The sequence below is a fragment of the Lolium perenne genome, chromosome 7, assembly GCF_019359855.2.
Source record: "Lolium perenne isolate Kyuss_39 chromosome 7, Kyuss_2.0, whole genome shotgun sequence".
Classification (NCBI taxonomy): domain Eukaryota; kingdom Viridiplantae; phylum Streptophyta; class Magnoliopsida; order Poales; family Poaceae; genus Lolium; species Lolium perenne.
In genome coordinates, this window is record NC_067250.2 from 40,195,668 (window position 1) to 40,213,407 (window position 17,740).

General features: G+C 42.9%; 1 protein-coding gene across 1 annotated transcript; it reads right to left on the reverse strand.

Moving 5' to 3' along the window:
* Window positions 1–5,252: 5,252 nt before the first annotated feature.
* Window positions 5,253–7,525, reverse strand: LOC127313414 (uncharacterized). Its single transcript, XM_051343919.2, has 2 exons — window positions 6,421–7,525; window positions 5,253–6,178 (listed from the first exon to the last, which is right to left on the reverse strand). The coding sequence occupies exons 1-2, from the start codon at window positions 7,484–7,486 to the stop codon at window positions 6,141–6,143; spliced, it is 1,104 nt and encodes a 367-aa protein (XP_051199879.1). The 5' UTR covers window positions 7,487–7,525; the 3' UTR covers window positions 5,253–6,140.
* Between the last annotated feature and the right edge of the window lie 10,215 nt (window positions 7,526–17,740).

The window sequence follows — 17,740 nt, forward strand, 5'->3', positions numbered from 1 at the left end:
TATCTTGCACTCTATATCAAAAACACACAAAAATTAGTTACTTGCATTTGCTTTACTTATTTCAACATGTTTCCTTTTAATTTTACTGCAAAAGATATACCTGTGGGACAAGGGTCTATAATTGGAAGAGATAATATAGAAGAATTTTTCACCCATGTTAGTATGCATGAAGATCTTAAAGATATACCCCTTGCAAAAGCTGTCCCTACTTATGAAGATGCCTCTGTTTGTTTGGTACGCATGATGGAAGCTAGATTTATTAGTCTCAACCCCATGATACAACACATGTTTCTTACACTTTCTGATATGGAGCGGGGAGAGAAGAGAGATTTTGTTCTAAAAGTCTTAGTGCGAGAATTTGAAGATATAGCTAAAGAAGCTAGAAAAGTTTTTATTAAGCATAAGAGGCTTGGCTTTTATACCGACTTTAAAAGAACACTTGAAAAAATGGATATGGATAGAATTAAGTACACTAATAGTGTTAATAATGGTGGGGAGATTAAAGCACCAATACCATGTAAGCTCCTAGCGATGCATGAAGCTCTAGATGATAATTATGCTTGGCTTGTTCCTGAAAATTTGTTTGATGAGAGTAGCAAGCCCAAGACTAATGAAAAGGGAGCCGCTGAAACTTATGTCTCAAAAATACTATGCATGGTTGAGAAAACTCCAAACCCCGCTGTTGATACTTCGTCTCTTGATAACACTTGATATACACTTTCTGCGCCTAGCTGAAAGGCATTAAAGAAAAGCGCTTATGGGAGACAACCCATGTTTTTACTACAGTACTTTATTTTATATTTGAGTCTTGGAAGTTGTTTACTACTGTAGCAACATCTCCTTATCTTAGTTTTATGCATTGTTGTGCCAAGTAAAGTCTTTGATAGTAAGGTTCATACTAGATTTGGATTACTGCGCAGAAACAGATTTCTTTGCTGTCACGAATTTCGACCTGCCTCTCTGTAGGTAGCTCAGAAAAATATGCCAATTTACGTGCGTGATCCTCCGATATGTACGCAACTTTCATTAAATTTGGGCATTTTCATTTGAGCAAGTCTGGTGCCACTTTAAAATTCGTCTTTACGAACTGTTCTGTTTTGACAGATTCTGCCTTTTATTTCGCATTGCCTCTTTTGCTATGTTGGATGAATTTCTTTGATCCATTAATGTCCAGTAGCTTTATGCAATGTCCAGAAGTGTTAAGAATGATTATGTCACCTCTGAACATATAAATTTTTATTGTGCACTAACCCTCTAATGAGTTGTTTCGAGTTTGGTGTGGAGGAAGTTTTCAAGGATCAAGAGAGGGAAATGATGCAATATGGTCAAGGAGAGTGAAAGCTCTAAGCTTGAGGATGCCCCGGTGGTTCACCCCTGCATATTTTAAGAAGACTCAAGCGTCTAAGCTTGGGGATGCCCAAGGCATCCCCTTCTTCATCGACAACATTATCAGGTTCCTCCCCTGAAACTATATTTTTATTCCATCATGTACTTTGCTTGGAGCGTCGGTTTGTTTTTGTTTTTGTTTTTGTTTGAATAAAATGGATCCTAGCATTCATCATGTGGGAGAGAGACACGCTCCGTTGTTGCATATGGACAAATATGTCCTTAGGCTTTACTCATAGTATTCATGGCGAAGGTTGAATCTTCTTCGTTAAATTGTTATATGGTTGGAATCGGGAAATGCTACATGTAGTAATTCTAAAATGTCTTGAATAATTTGATACTTGGCAATTGTTGTGCTCATGTTTAAGCTCTTGCATCATATACTTTGCACCCATTAATAAAGAAATACATAGAGCTTGCTAAAATTTGGTTTGCATATTTGGTCTCTCTAAAGTCTAGATAATTTCTAGTATTGAGTTTTGAACAACAAGGAAGACGGTGTAGAGTCTTATAATGTTTACAATATGTCTTTTATGTGAGTTTTGCTGCACCGGTTCATCCTTGTGTTTGTTTCAAATAACCTTGCTAGCCTAAACCTTGTATCGAGAGGGAATACTTCTCATGCATCCAAAATCCTTGAGCCAACCACTATGCCATTTGTGTCCACCATACCTACCTACTACATGGTATTTCTCCGCCATTCCAAAGTAAATTGCTTGAGTGCTACCTTTAAAATTTCCATCATTCGCCTTTGCAATATATAGCTCATGGAACAAAATAGCCTTAAAAACTATTGTGGTATTGAATATGTACTTATGCACTTTATCTCTTATTAATTTGCTTGTTGTGCGATAACCATGTTCCTGGGGACGCCATCAACTCTTTGTTGAATATCATGTGAGTTGCTATGCATGTCCGTCTTGTCTGAAGTAAGGGAGATTTACCACTCATTTAATGGTTAGAGCATGCATATTGTTAGAGAAGAACATTGGGCCGCTAACTAAAGCCATGAACCATGGTGGAAGTTTCAGTTTTGGACATATATCCTCAATCTCATATGAGAACATTAATTGTTGCTACATGCTTATGCATAAAAGAGGAGTCCATTATCTGTTGTCTATGTTGTCCCGGTATGGATGTCTAAGTTGAGAATAATCAAAAGCGAGAAATCCAATGCGAACTTTCTCCTTAGACCTTTGTACAGGCGGCATAGAGGTACCCCTTTGTGACACTTGGTTAAAACATGTGTATTGCGATGATAATCCTGGTGATCTGAGCTAATTAGGACAAGGTGCGGGCACTATTAGTATACTATGCATGAGGCTTGCAACTTGTAATATATAATTTACATGATACATATGCTTTATTACTACCGTTGACAAAATTGTTTCATGTTTTCAAAACCAAAGCTCTAGCACAAATATAGCAATCGATGCTTTCCTCTGCGAAGGGCCTATCTTTTACTTTATTGTTGAGTCAGTTTGCCTACTTCTTTCTATCCCAGAAGCAAACACTTGTATCAACTGTGTGCATTGATTCTTACATGTTTACCTATTGCACTTGTTATATTACTTTGTGTTGACAATTATCCATGAGATATACATGTTGAAGTTGAAAGCAACCGCTGAAACTTATATCTTCCTTTGTGTTGCTTCAATACCTTTACTTTGAATTTGTTGCTTTATGAGTAACTCTTATGCAAGTCTTGTTGATGCTTGTCTTGAAAGTATTATTCATGAAAAGTCTTTGCTATATGATTCATTTGTTTACTCATTGTCTTCATCATTGCTTCGAATCGCTGCATTCATCTCATATGCTTTACAATAGTATGATCAAGATTATGATAGCATGTCACTTCAGAAATTATCTTTGTTATCGTTTACCTACTCGAGGGCGAGTAGGAACTAAGCTTGGGGATGCTTGATACGTCCCAAACGTATCTATAATTTCTTATGTTCCATGCCACATTATTGATGATATCTACATGTTTTATACACATTATATGTTGTATTTATGCATTTTCTGGCACTAACCTATTAACGAGATGCCGAAGAGCCAGTTGCTGTTTTCTGCTGTTTTTGGTTTCAGAAATCCTAGTAAGGAAATATTCTCAGAATTGGACGAAATCAACGCCCAGGGGCCTATTTTTGCACGAAGCTTACAGAAGACCGAGGGGGAAAGGAAGTGGGGCCACGAGGGGGCCAGACACCAGGGCGGCACGGCCCAGGCCTTGGCCGCGCCGGCCTGTGGTGTGGGCCCCTCGTGACGCCCCTTTACCTGCCCTTCCGCCTACAAATAGCCTTCGTCGCGAAACCCCCAGTACCGAGAGCCACGATACGGAAAACCTTCCAGAGACGCCGCCGCCGCCAATCCCATCTCGGGGGATTCAGGAGATCGCCTCCGGCACCCTGCCGGAGAGGGGAATCATCTCCCGGAGGACTCTTCACCGCCATGGTCGCCTCCGGAGTGATGAGTGAGTAGTTCACCCCTGGACTATGGGTCCATAGCAGTAGCTAGATGGTCGTCTTCTCCTTATGTGCTTCATTGTCGGATCTTGTGAGCTGCCTAACATGATCAAGATCATCTATCTGTAATGCTATATGTTGTGTTTGTCGGGATCCGATGGATAGAGAATACTATGTTATGTTGATTATCAATCTATTACCTATGTGTTTTTTATGATCTTGCATGCTCTCCGTTATTAGTAGAGGCTCTGGCCAAGTTTTTGCTCTTAACTCCAAGAGGGAGTATTTATGCTCGATAGTGGGTTCATGCCTCCATTAAATCTGGGACAGTGACAGAAAGTTCTAAGGTTGTGGATGTGCTGTTGCCACTAGGGATAAAACATTGATGCTATGTCTAAGGATGTAGTTATTGATTACATTATGCACCATACTTAATGCAATTGTCTGTTGTTTACAACTTAATACTGGAAGGGGTTCGGATGATAACCGGAGGGTGGACTTTTTAGGCATAGATGCATGCTGGATAGCGGTCTATGTACTTTGTCGTAATGCCCAAATAAATCTCACAATACTCATCATATCATGTATGTGCATGGTCATGCCCTCTCTATTTGTCAATTGCCTAACTGTAATTTGTTCACCCAACATGCTATTTATCTTATGGGAGAGACACCTCTAGTGAACTGTGGACCCCAGTCCATTCTTTTACATCGAATACAATCTACTGCAATACTTGTTCTACTGTTTTCTGCAAACAATCATCATCCACACTATACATCTAATCCTTTGTTACAGCAAGCCGATGAGATTGACAACCTCACTGTTTCGTTGGGGCAAAGTACTTTGGTTGTGTTGTGCAGGTTCCACGTTGGCGCCGGAATCCCTGGTGTTGCACCGCACTACATCCCGCCACCATCAACTTTCAACGTGCTTCTTGGCTCCTATTGGTTCGATAAACCTTGGTTTCTTACTGAGGGAAAACTTGCCGCTGTACGCATCACACCTTCCTCTTGGGGTTCCCAGCGGACGCGTGCTGTACGCGTATCAGGCGCCGTGGAGGGCGTGGCCGAGATGGTCGGAGAGCGCGCAGGAGTCACAGTCGAGGGTGAGGACGACGCTGCGGGCGAGGCCGAGGGCGACGCCGCGGGTGAGGCTGCCGCGGCAGAGTAGCGGGGCGCGGCAGGCTGCCGAGGGACCGCGGCAGGCTGCCGGGGAACCACGGCAGGGGTCGGCACCACACGCTGCCGAGAGCGCGCAGGTGGCGGGACGGGGATGAATGTGTCGCTGTCATCATCCGCAGGGGCCACGATATGTTCCTGGAGGAAATCATAAGAGTGTGTAACATTCGTTTGAGCGAACGGAAAGTTAGTCTCATCAAAGACGACATGCCGAGATATGATGATACGGCGAGTCGCTATTTCCATGCATCGGTAGCCCTTGTGATTAGGCGCATAGCCAAGAAAGATGCATGGAGTAGAGCGAGGAGATAACTTATGCGGCATGGTGGATGCAATATTGGGATAACATAGATATCCAAAGACCCGAAGGTTGGAGTAGGAGGGAGGGGTAGAGTAGAGAGCCGCGAAGGGGCAGGAAGCGGAGATCGCGGTGGTAGGGAGACGGTTTAGAAGGTATGTGGCAGCATGTAAAGACTCGACCCAAAACTTAGGCGGCATGGAGGCTTGGAATAGAAGTGTGCGAAAGATGTCATTTACCGTGTGAATAACTCGTTCGGCCTTGCCGTTTTGTTGGGACGTGTAGGGGCAGGAAAAACGCACGTGGATGCCGTGAGTGGACGCAAGATCATGAAGAGATCTGTTGTCGAATTCCTTGCCATTATCACACTGTATCTATTGCAGAGTTAGTGCAAACTGAGTTTGTACATACGTACGAAAGTTAGAGAGAACACCAAAGGTTTCAGATTTGCGTCATAGTGGAAAAGTCCATAAAAAATGAGTAAAATCATCCAATATGACTAAGAAATATTTATAACCAGACATGCTTTCAACCGGAGAGGTCCAGAGATCACAGTGTACAAGTTCAAAAGGACGCAAAGTACGACTAGTAGAATCTGAAAATGGTAAACGAATGTGTCGACCAAGTTGACACGCATGACATAGACTGGACCCTTTTATTTCTTTGTGACAAGGTAGCGATGACGCGAGGCGGCGCAGCGAGTCGTGTCCTGGGTGACCGAGGCGGCGGTGCCAAAGGGTGGGGGCATCGGTGGAGGCGATCAAGGCGTGGAGAGCGACACCGGGGGCGGAGTACGGGTAGATGTCACCCGAACTATTGCACCTGAGAATTACCGCCTTGGTATAGAGGTCCTTCACAGAGAAACCAACAGGGTCAAATTCAACGGAGATACAATTATCACAAGTGAATTGTCTAACAGATATTAGATTTTTGATGATACTAGGAGTAACTAGAACATTTTAGAGATGAAGTGGACGGTTAAAAAAAGATGAACGGAGAGATGCATAGCCGGAGGAGGTGACAGGGAGAGAGGAACCATCACCAACGACTACGCTAGAAAAAGGAGCACGGGAGTTAAAATTTGTGAGGATACCGGCATCCGATGACATGTGAGCAGAGGCGCCTGTGTCCATAACCCACTCGGTAGGAGGGGGCTGAAGGCTCATGGCGTTGAGCTGGTTGATGAGGGCAGTGGCGTCCCATGATGGAGCGGTTGGGGTAGGGGCGTAGCCGTACGGTGCGGGTGTTGCAGGGGCATAGCCGTACGGGGCAGCGGTGTTGTAGTAGCCGTACGGGGCGGGCGCCGCTGCCTGCGGGGACGCCATGAAGCCGTGCACCGCGGGACGAGGAGATGCCGCGCCGGGACGCGGTCCGAGGATGCCCGTGCCCATGGGGTACATGTAGATGGACCCCGTCCACGGGTTGGACGGCGTGGGAGCAGCTGGTGCACCGCCAGGTGCTGCAGGGGCGCCGTTGACCTTCCTCCTCTTGCCCTTGGGGCGGCCGCCATTCGGGTTGAACGGCGGTGGTGCAGGGGCTGGGGGGTCGTAGGCTGGAGGGGGGCCGTAGCCCGGTGGCGGAGGATGGGGAGGTGCAAGGCCACGATACCCAGGGGCGCCGCCACCGCCAGTGTTGGTGTAGAGGGCAGCAGGGGCCGGGGCGTGGTTGCCGTGGTGCGGCTTGAGCTCCTGGAGGAGGAGCATGTTGCGCAGCTGGAGGAAGGAGGGGAACGGGGTCAGCAGCGGGACGAGTGCGGCGATGTGGTCGTAGTCGGAGTCGAGACCCTTGAGGACGTTCCAGACGAGGGCATCATCGGCGACGGGGGCGCCGACATCACCGAGGGCGTCGGCCACGGTTTTCTGCTCGAGGCAGTAGGCCGTGATAGACTTACCCTCCTGCTCGATGTTGCGGAATTTCTGGCCGAGATAGCCAGCCCGGGCCTGCTGGTTGTCGCGGAAGAGGGCGACGATGCGCAGCCAGATGGAGTAGGCCGTGGTGGGGCTCTCCATCACCATGTCGGTGACCTCGGGCGTGACGGAGCCGTAGAGCCAGCACAGAACGGTGGCGTCCATGCGCAGCCACTCGTCGTCATCGGCGGGCGGCGTGGCCGTGGTGAGGTGGTCGGCGAGGCCGTAGGTGGTGACGGCGATCTGCACCATGGTGTTCCAGCGGGTGAAGTTCGACGCCTTGAGGTCGAGGGTGACGGGGATGAGCGCCTTGACGCTCTGGATGTTGGTGGCTGCTGGCGGTTGACGTGGGAGTTAGAAATCTTTGTGGAGTAACTTTTCTTCAGGTCCCCGGCAACGGCGCCAGAAATTTAGCTTGATGACGCGTAAAGCACACGCCCGTTGGGAACCCCAAGTGGAAGGTGTGATGCGTACAGCAGCAAGTTTCCCTCAGTAAGAAACCAAGGTTTATCGAACCAGTAGGAGCCAAGAAGCACGTCGAAGGTTGATGGCAGCGGGATGTAGTGCGGCGCAACACCAGGGATTCCGGTGCCAACGTGGAACCTGCACAACACAACCAAAGTACTTTGCCCCAACGAAACAGTGAGGTTGTCAATCTCACCGGCTTGCTGTAACAAAGGATTAGATGTATAGTGTGGATGATGATTGTTTGCAGAAAACAGTAGAACAAGTATTGCAGTAGATTGTATTCAATGTAAAAGAATGGACCGGGGTCCACAGTTCACTAGAGGTGTCTCTCCCATAAGATAAATAGCATGTTGGGTGAACAAATTACAGTCGAGCAATTGACAAATAGAGAGGGCATGACCATGCACATACATGATATGATGAGTATAGTGAGATTTAATTGGGCATTACGACAAAGTACATAGACCGCTATCCAGCATACATCTATGCCTAAAAAGTCCACCTTCAGGTTATCATCTGAACCCCTTCCAGTATTAAGTTGTAAACAACAGACAATTGCATTAAGTAAGGTGCGTAATGTAATCAATAACTACATCCTTAGACATAGCATCAATGTTTTATCCCTAGTGGCAACAGCACATCCACAACCTTAGAACTTTCTGTCACTGTCCCAGATTTAATGGAGGCATGAACCCACTATCGAGCATAAATACTCCCTCTTGGAGTTAAGAGCAAAAACTTGGCCAGAGCCTCTACTAATAACGGAGAGCATGCAAGATCATAAACAACACATAGGTAATAGATTGATAATCAACATAACATAGTATTCTCTATCCATCGGATCCCGACAAACACAACATATAGCATTACAGATAGATGATCTTGATCATGTTAGGCAGCTCACAAGATCCGACAATGAAGCACAATGAGGAGAAGACAACCATCTAGCTACTGCTATGGACCCATAGTCCAGGGGTGAACTACTCACTCATCACTCCGGAGGCGACCATGGCGGTGAAGAGTCCTCCGGGAGATGATTCCCCTCTCCGGCAGGGTGCCGGAGGCGATCTCCAGAATCCCCCGAGATGGGATTGGCGGCGGCGGCGTCTCAGTAAGGTTTTTCGTATCGTGGCTCTCGGTACTGGGGGTTTCGCGACGAAGGCTATTTGTAGGTGGAAGGGCAGGCCCACACCACAGGCCGGCGCGGCCAGGGCCTAGGCCGCGCCCCCCTGGTGTCTGGCCACCTCGTGGCCCCACTTCGTCTATCCCTCGGTCTTCTGGAAGCTTCGTGCAAAAATAGGACCCTGGGCATTGATTTCGTCCAATTCCGAGAATATTTCCTTACTAGGATTTCTGAAACCAAAAACAGCAGAAAACAGCAACTGGCTCTTCGGCATCTCGTTAATAGGTTAGTGCCGGAAAATGCATAAATACGACATATAATGTGTATAAAACATGTAGATATCATCAATAATGTGGCATGGAACATAAGAAATTATCGATACGTCGGAGACGTATCAGTATCCCCAAGCTTAGTTCCTACTCGTCCCGAGCAGGTAAACGATAACAAAGATAATTTCTGGAGTGACATGCCATCATAACCTTGATCATACTATTGTAAGCATATGTAATGAATGCAGCGATCAAAACAATGGTAATGACATGAGTAAACAAATGAATCATAAAGCAAAGACTTTTCATGAATAGTACTTCAAGACAAGCATCAATAAGTCTTGCATAAGAGTTAACTCATAAAGCAATAAATCAAAGTAAAGGTATTGAAGCAACACAAAGGAAGATTAAGTTTCAGCGGTTGCTTTCAACTTATAACATGTATATCTCATGGATATTGTCAATGTAAAGTAATATAACAAGTGCAATATGCAAGTATGTAGGAATCAATGCACAGTTCACACAAGTGTTTGCTTCTTGAGGTGGAGAGATATAGGTGAACTGACTCAACATAAAAGTAAAAGAAAGGTCCTTCAAAGAGGAAAGCATCGATTGCTATATTTGTGCTAGAGCTTTGGTTTTGAAAACATGAAACAATTTTGTCAACGGTAGTAATAAAGCATATGTATCATGTAAATTATATCTTACAAGTTGCAAGCCTCATGCATAGTATACTAATAGTGCCCGCACCTTGTCCTAATTAGCTCGGATCACCAGGATTATCATTGCAATACACATGTTTTAACCAAGTGTCACAAAGGGGTACCTCTATGCCGCCTGTACAAAGGTCTAAGGAGAAAGCTCGCATTTGGATTTCTCGCTTTTGATTATTCTCAACTTAGACATCCATACCGGGACAACATAGACAACAGATAATGGACTCCTCTTTTATGCATAAGCATGTAGCAACAATTAATGTTCTCATATGAGATTGAGGATATATGTCCAAAACTGAAACTTCCACCATGATTCATGGCTTTAGTTAGCGGCCCAATGTTCTTCTCTAACAATATGCATGCTCTAACCATTAAATGAGTGGTAAATCTCCCTTACTTCAGACAAGACGGACATGCATAGCAACTCACATGATATTCAACAAAGAGTTGATGGCGTCCCCAGAAACATGGTTATCGCCCAACAAGCAACTTAATAAGAGATAAAGTGCATAAGTACATATTCAATACCACAATAGTTTTTAAGGCTATTTTGTCCCATGAGCTATATATTGCAAAGGCGAATGATGGAAATTTTAAAGATAGCACTCAAACAATTTACTTTGGAATGGTGGAGAAATACCATGTAGTAGGTAGGTATGGTGGACACAAATGGCATAGTGGTTGGCTCAAGGATTTTGGATGCATGAGAAGTATTCCCTCTCGATACAAGGTTTAGGCTAGCAAGGTTATTTGAAACAAACACAAGGATGAACGGTGCAGCAAAACTCACATAAAAGACATATTGTAAACATTATAAGACTCTACACCGTCTTCCTTGTTGTTCAAAACTCAATACTAGAAATTATCTAGACTTTAGAGAGACCAAATATGCAAACCAAATTTTAGCAAGCTCTATGTGTTTCTTCATTAATAGGTGCAAAGTATATGATGCAAGAGCTTAAACATGAGCACAACAATTGCCAAGTATCAAATTATTCAAGACATTTTAGAATTACTACATGTAGCATTTCCCGATTCCAACCATATAACAATTTAACGAAGAAGATTCAACCTTCGCCATGAATACTATGAGTAAAGCCTAAGGACATATTTGTCCATATGCAACAGCGGAGCGTGTCTCTCTCCCACACAATGAATGCTAGGATCCATTTTATTCAAACAAAAACAAAACAAAAACAAAAACAAACCGACGCTCCAAGCAAAGTACATAAGATGTGATGGAATAAAAATATAGTTTCAGGGGAGGAACTTGATAATGTTGTCGATGAAGAAGGGGATGCCTTGGGCATCCCCAAGCTTAGATGCTTGAGTCTTCTTAAAATATGCAGGGGTGAACCACCGGGGCATCCCCAAGCTTAGAGCTTTCACTCTCCTTGATCATATTGCATCATTTCCCTCTCTTGATCCTTGAAAACTTCCTCCACACCAAACTCGAAACAACTCTTTAGAGGGTTAGTGCATAATAAAAATTTATATGTTCAGAGGTGACATAATCATTCTTAACACTTCTGGACATTGCATAAAGCTACTGGACATTAATGGATCAAATAAATTCATCCAACATAGCAAAAGAGGCAATGCGAAATAAAAGGCAGAATCTGTCAAAACAGAACAGTTCGTAAAGACGAATTTTAAAATGGCACCAGACTTGCTCAAATGAAAATTCCCAAATTGAATGAAAGTTGCGTACATATCTGTGGATCACGCATGTAAATTGGCATATTTTTCTGAGCTACCTACAGAGAGGCAGGTCGAAATTCGTGACAGCAAAGAAATCTATTTCTGCGCAGTAATCCAAATCTAGTATGAACCTTTCTATCAAAGACTTTACTTGGCACAACAATGCATAAAACTAAGATAAGGAGAGGTTGCTACAGTATTAAACAACTTCCAAGACTCAAATATAAAATAAAAGTACTGTAGAAAACATGGGTTGTCTCCCATAAGCGCTTTTCTTTAACGCCTTTCAGCTAGGCGCAGAAAGTGTATATCAAGTATTATCAAGAGATGAAGCATCAACAGCGGGGTTTGGAGTTTTCTCAACTATGCATTGTATCTTATCTATGTAAGTTTCAGAGGCTCCCTTTTCATTTGTCTTAGGCTTGCTATTCTCATCAAACAAATTTTCGGGAACAAGCCAAGCATAATTATTTTCTAGTGCCTCGCACATTCCTAAGAGTTTGCACGGTATTGAGGTTTTAATATCCCCCTCATAATTAACTTGATTAGTATACTTTTGTCTATCTTTTTCCATTTTTTCAAAGGTACTGGCAAAATTGGTATAAGAGCCCAGCATATTATATTTAGTGAGGACTTTTCTAGCTTCTCTTGCTACTCCCCCAAATTCTTTAAGAAGGGTTTCTAATACAAAATCTTTCTTTTCCCTTTCTTCCATATCACCAAGTGTGAGAAACATGTGTTGGATTATAGGATTAAGATTAACAAATTTAGTTTCCAACATGTGAACTAAAGAAGCAACAGCAATTTCATAAGTAGGAGCAAGTTCTACCAAGTGTCTATCTTCAAAATCTTCAGTGGTACTAACATGAGTGAAAAAATCTTCTATATTATCTTTCCCAATTATAGACCCACGTCCTACCGGTATGTCTTTTAGAGTGTACTTAGGAGGAAACATGATGAAATAAACAGAAAGTAAATAAAGTAAATGCAAGTAACTAATTTTTTGTGTGTTTTTGATATAGAGTGCAAGACAGTAAATAAAGTAAAACTAGCAACTAATTTTTTTGTGTTTTGATATAATGCAGCAAACAAAGTAGTAAATAAAATAAAGCAAGACAAAAACAAAGTAAAGAGATTGGATTGTGAAGACTCCCCTTGCAGCGTGTCTTGATATCCCCGGCAACGGCGCCAGAAATTTACTTGCTGGCGGTTGACGTGGGAGTTAGAAATCTTTGTGGAGTAACTTTTCTTCAGGTCCCCGGCAACGGCGCCAGAAATTTAGCTTGATGACGCGTAAAGCACACGCCCGTTGGGAACCCCAAGTGGAAGGTGTGATGCGTACAGCAGCAAGTTTCCCTCAGTAAGAAACCAAGGTTTATCGAACCAGTAGGAGCCAAGAAGCACGTCGAAGGTTGATGGCAGCGGGATGTAGTGCGGCGCAACACCAGGGATTCCGGCGCCAACGTGGAACCTGCACAACACAACCAAAGTACTTTGCCCCAACGAAACAGTGAGGTTGTCAATCTCACCGGCTTGCTGTAACAAAGGATTAGATGTATAGTGTGGATGATGATTGTTTGCAGAAAACAGTAGAACAAGTATTGCAGTAGATTGTATTCAATGTAAAAGAATGGACCGGGGTCCACAATTCACTAGAGGTGTCTCTCCCATAAGATAAATAGCATGTTTGGTGAACAAATTACAGTCGAGCAATTGACAAATAGAGAGGGCATGACCATGCACATACATGATATGATGAGTATAGTGAGATTTAATTGGGCATTATGACAAAGTACATAGACCGCTATCCAGCATGCATCTATGCCTAAAAAGTCCACCTTCAGGTTATCATCCGAACCCCTTCCAGTATTAAGTTGTAAACAACAGACAATTGCATTAACTAAGGTGCGTAATGTAATCAATAACTACATCCTTAGACATAGCATCAATGTTTTATCCCTAGTGGCAACAGCACATCCACAACCTTAGAACTTTCTGTCACTGTCCCAGATTTAATGGAGGAAAGGACCCACTATCGAGCATAAATACTCCCTCTTGGAGTTAAGAGCAAAAACTTGGCCAGAGCCTCTACTAATAACGGAGAGCATGCAAGATCATAAACAACACATAGGTAATAGATTGATAATCAACATAACATAGTATTCTCTATCCATCGGATCCCGACAAACACAACATATAGCTACAGATAGATGATCTTGATCATGTTAGGCAGCTCACAAGATCCGACAATGAAGCACAATGAGGAGAAGACAACCATCTAGCTACTGCTATGGACCCATAGTCCAGGGGTGAACTATTCACTCATCACTCCGGAGGCGACCATGGCGGTGAAGAGTCCTCCGGGAGATGATTCCCCTCTCCGGCAGGGTGCTGGAGGCGATCTCCAGAATCCCCCGAGATGGGATTGGCGGCGGCGGCGTCTCAGTAAGGTTTTCCGTATCGTGGCTCTCGGTACTGGGGGTTTCGCGACGAAGGCTATTTGTAGGCGGAAGGGCAGGTCAAAGGGCGTCACGAGGGGCCCACACCACAGGCCGGCGCGGCCAGGGCCTGGGCCGCGCCGCCCTGGTGTCTGGCCACCTCGTGGCCCCACTTCGTCTATCCCTCGGTCTTCTGGAAGCTTCGTGCAAAAATAGGACCCTGGGCATTGATTTCGTCCAATTCCGAGAATATTTCCTTACTAGGATTTCTGAAACCAAAAACAGCAGAAACAAAGAAGCGGCTCTTCGGCATCTCGTTAATAGGTTAGTGCCGGAAAATGCATAAATACGACATATAATGTGTATAAAACATGTAGATATCATCAATAATGTGGCATGGAACATAAGAAATTATCGATACGTCGGAGACGTATCAGTGGCCTGGGCCCAAAGAGCGGCGAAGGGAGAGGCGCCGGCGTCGGACATGGTGGGGGAGGAGGGGCGGCGGCGTAGGGGAGGAACCCTAGCGCGGCGGCGGTAGTAGAGGAGGGCGGCGGAAGCTGAGGTTTGTTTGGCTGATACCATGTAGAAAGGTAGAATTGGATGGGATAGGTCACGATGGTGCCTTCCGTGTGATCTCATATATATAGGCAAATACAAGGTATACAATAACTACCATAATGGCCTCAATCTCCTATGAACGGAAGGCTCAAGATATGGTGCTAAATGTTGTTGATATTCAGTTAATGACACCGATATCCTAGAGATATTCGGTGGCCTTACACAATCAGATTCAATATTTATGTGCGATAGGAACTTATCTTTTATCATACATTTGTTCATGGAAGAGAATCAACAGAACTTCTAGGTAAATAGAGGCTTATATTCAGGTATGCGTATCTCATACATGTGATCTGAGATAAAGAAAGAATGTTTTTAATAGTCCCAGGTCCATGGTTTTGAGAAATGTCAGCTCCCAGCTCATATACTTATCTCATACATTGTTGGTTCTTCCGGGTGCATCGAGAGAAGCTCACGGCTGAAAAGTAACAAGAATATGTTTGGTAGGGTATGGTCATTGCCTCTCTCGGCACGCCAGGTATGTATATATATATTCCAGCACTATTCTGCAACCGGTTGCAGAATAATATTCTGAGCACCGACTTGTACTTCCCTAGACACAAGGTTGTACTTCCCGGATAACAGGGTTCAACTTTCTGTCGAACTTACCTGAACTTCCCATTTTCTTCAGAGCTACTAATTCTACTTCGTGTTTCCCAACCATTTGTCTATGCAAATGATATACCGTTGGATAGATAATGAAAAACCGCAACTTTTTCATGTTCACGCTTTTCACTGATTTTGCGTGATTTAAATTTAATTTTGAAAATACGAAAACGCTTCTTTATGGCTAGAAAACGAACTTTTAGCTCAGTTTTTGAATCGCTTATCGAAACTGTGCAAATGATATACCATTGGAAAGATAATGAAATTGCGCAACTTTTTCATGTTTTATGTTTTTTTTCAAATTCCTAACAGTTTTTGAACAATTTTGAAAATACCGAAATTCGGACATACTCAAAAAACGAGCGGACAGTAGGACAGTAATTTGGATGATTTGTTTCAACCGTATATCGGAATGATGCAAATGATATGGCGTTGGAAAGCTATGGACTAGGCGCATCTTTCTTATTCCAATTGTTTTCTCTAATTCCTTACAGTTTAATAGAATAACACGAATTACTGTGCGCTTTTTAATGTGACGAGCACCGAATGATTTTCCCCGCGATTTCCATGCGGTATATTTAAACAATGCAAATGATATACGGTTGGAAAGGTCTCAAAATGGTGCATCTTTTTCGTATCTACCATTTTTGCCAACTCCAAACGATTTGAAAGTAATTTTAGAAGTTTTGAAATCATGTTTCTAATATATTTTGCAAGATAACAACTTGAATTTGATGGATTAGATCCATTTATTTGTTGTAAAATGCAGTAGCTAATGAAATTAGACACATACTCTACCATGGAAAGGTTTTGGTGGAAACGGTTGAGGTGTTCGGTGATCAAAACGATGAGATTTGCCCAATAGATTTCCGCCCCGTAAAAACAGAGCATTGAACTTCCCTTGACATGAACTTGCACTTCTCGGAAAATGCGGTTGTACTTCTTGGCGTTGTTTCATGAAAGTCTTCAGTAAATCGACTATAATTTTCTCGTACGATGTCCGTTTGAGGTCCACAGCCACACAAAATGCTTAGCACAACCACGCGCATCTGAACTTCCCACGACATGTCTATGTGCTTCTTGGCATTTTTGGTTGTACTTCCCGGAAATCTTTTGATACTAGTGTGTTTTACAAAAACTAAGCATGTATTCTTCGGAATGATAATTTTATACTATCCCTACATTCTATTTAAGAGATTCTGCACTTCCAGGATCTTAATATATGAACTTCGCAACTTTCTACGTGAACTTATATGAGAGTATTTTCTTTGAGCACTTTTTGTTGCTGTATTACCGCCTGTACTTCTGGTAGTTTCCGCATATACTTCTCAGAACCACCGCTTGTACTTCCTCATGGATGTCAGGATTATTTTATTTTTTCTACATCTTGTACTTCCTATATTAAGTGGTTGTACAGCTCGTGTCGAATGGTTGTACTTCTCGGACTTCCTCGCGGGTGATGGGATTTTGTCGGTTTTCTTGTACTTCCTATATTAAGTGGGAGTACTTCTTGTGTTTAATGGTTGCACTTCTCATCATCAACTATTTGAACTCTTCCTCACGGATGACATGATTTTTTTGTGCATTTGGATTTTGTAGGTTTTCCTGTACTTCCTATATTAAGTGGGTGTAGTGCTCGTGTTTAATGGTTGTACTTCTCAGCCTGAAGTATTTGAAATTCCTCACGGATGATGAGATTATTTTGTTTTTTAACATTCGAGAGAGGTGTTTGTACTTCCAGGGGCCAAAATATATACTTCTCAAATTGATATCTTCTACTTCTCAGCGGAATTCTCGGATTCGGTTTTTGTACTTCTCATATATGGAATCTATGCTTCCCAGTATTAGTTTTTTGCACTTCTCAGTAGGCATTTATTTTTCTGACATAGAAAAGTGGAAAATTTGTGTACTTACTCCATAAATATTTAATGGATCATTTGTATTTGCCCGAGATTTTATTTTAAAATTCTAAAACTGGTCAGTTGTACTCATGTAGTCATCGATTTTACTTCTGGAAATAATTTCTTGTACTTCCTGTTATATAAAAAATGGATGTTTTCTCGGATGATTTCATAATTTTTATCTATTATTTAGGGATGTTTGTGTACTTACTAAACCCGTTGTATTGTACTTCCCTATGTTTACTAAGTGCACTTATTTAGGGACAGTTTATTCGCGGGTCACCAATTTGTTTTTAGACTTTTAAATTTTCCCTACACTTCTTAACTCAAACAACAAGGTGTCTACTTTGCGGTCGCAGAGATGTGGTACCTCAAGGTCGCCGTTTTGTTTTTTGCATTTTAATCATTTTTTAGAAACCTGATGAAAAATTATTTAAATTATACGGTGAAGAAGTGAACGCGAATTGACCTGCATTTTGTACGCGAATTGGACGTACTTTGAACATGCACAGCATTACTTTTTGGTTTGAATTACCAGTGTGTATTACTCAAATTTAAACGATTAAACTGCCGAGACTATAACAATTATACATCCGGAACTAAAATGATTATACTGCTGCACAGTTTTATCCGATGTTGTTTTAGTGTGATAGCTAAAGAAGG

Coding starts and splice junctions, on each gene's coding strand:
- LOC127313414 (XM_051343919.2), bottom strand. CDS start 7,486: ATGGTGCAGATCGCCGTCACCACCTACGGCCTCGCCGACCACCTCACC. Junction 6,179..6,420: donor TCACATGTCATCGGATGCCG/GTATCCTCACAA, acceptor TTCTCTGTGAAG/GACCTCTATACCAAGGCGGT.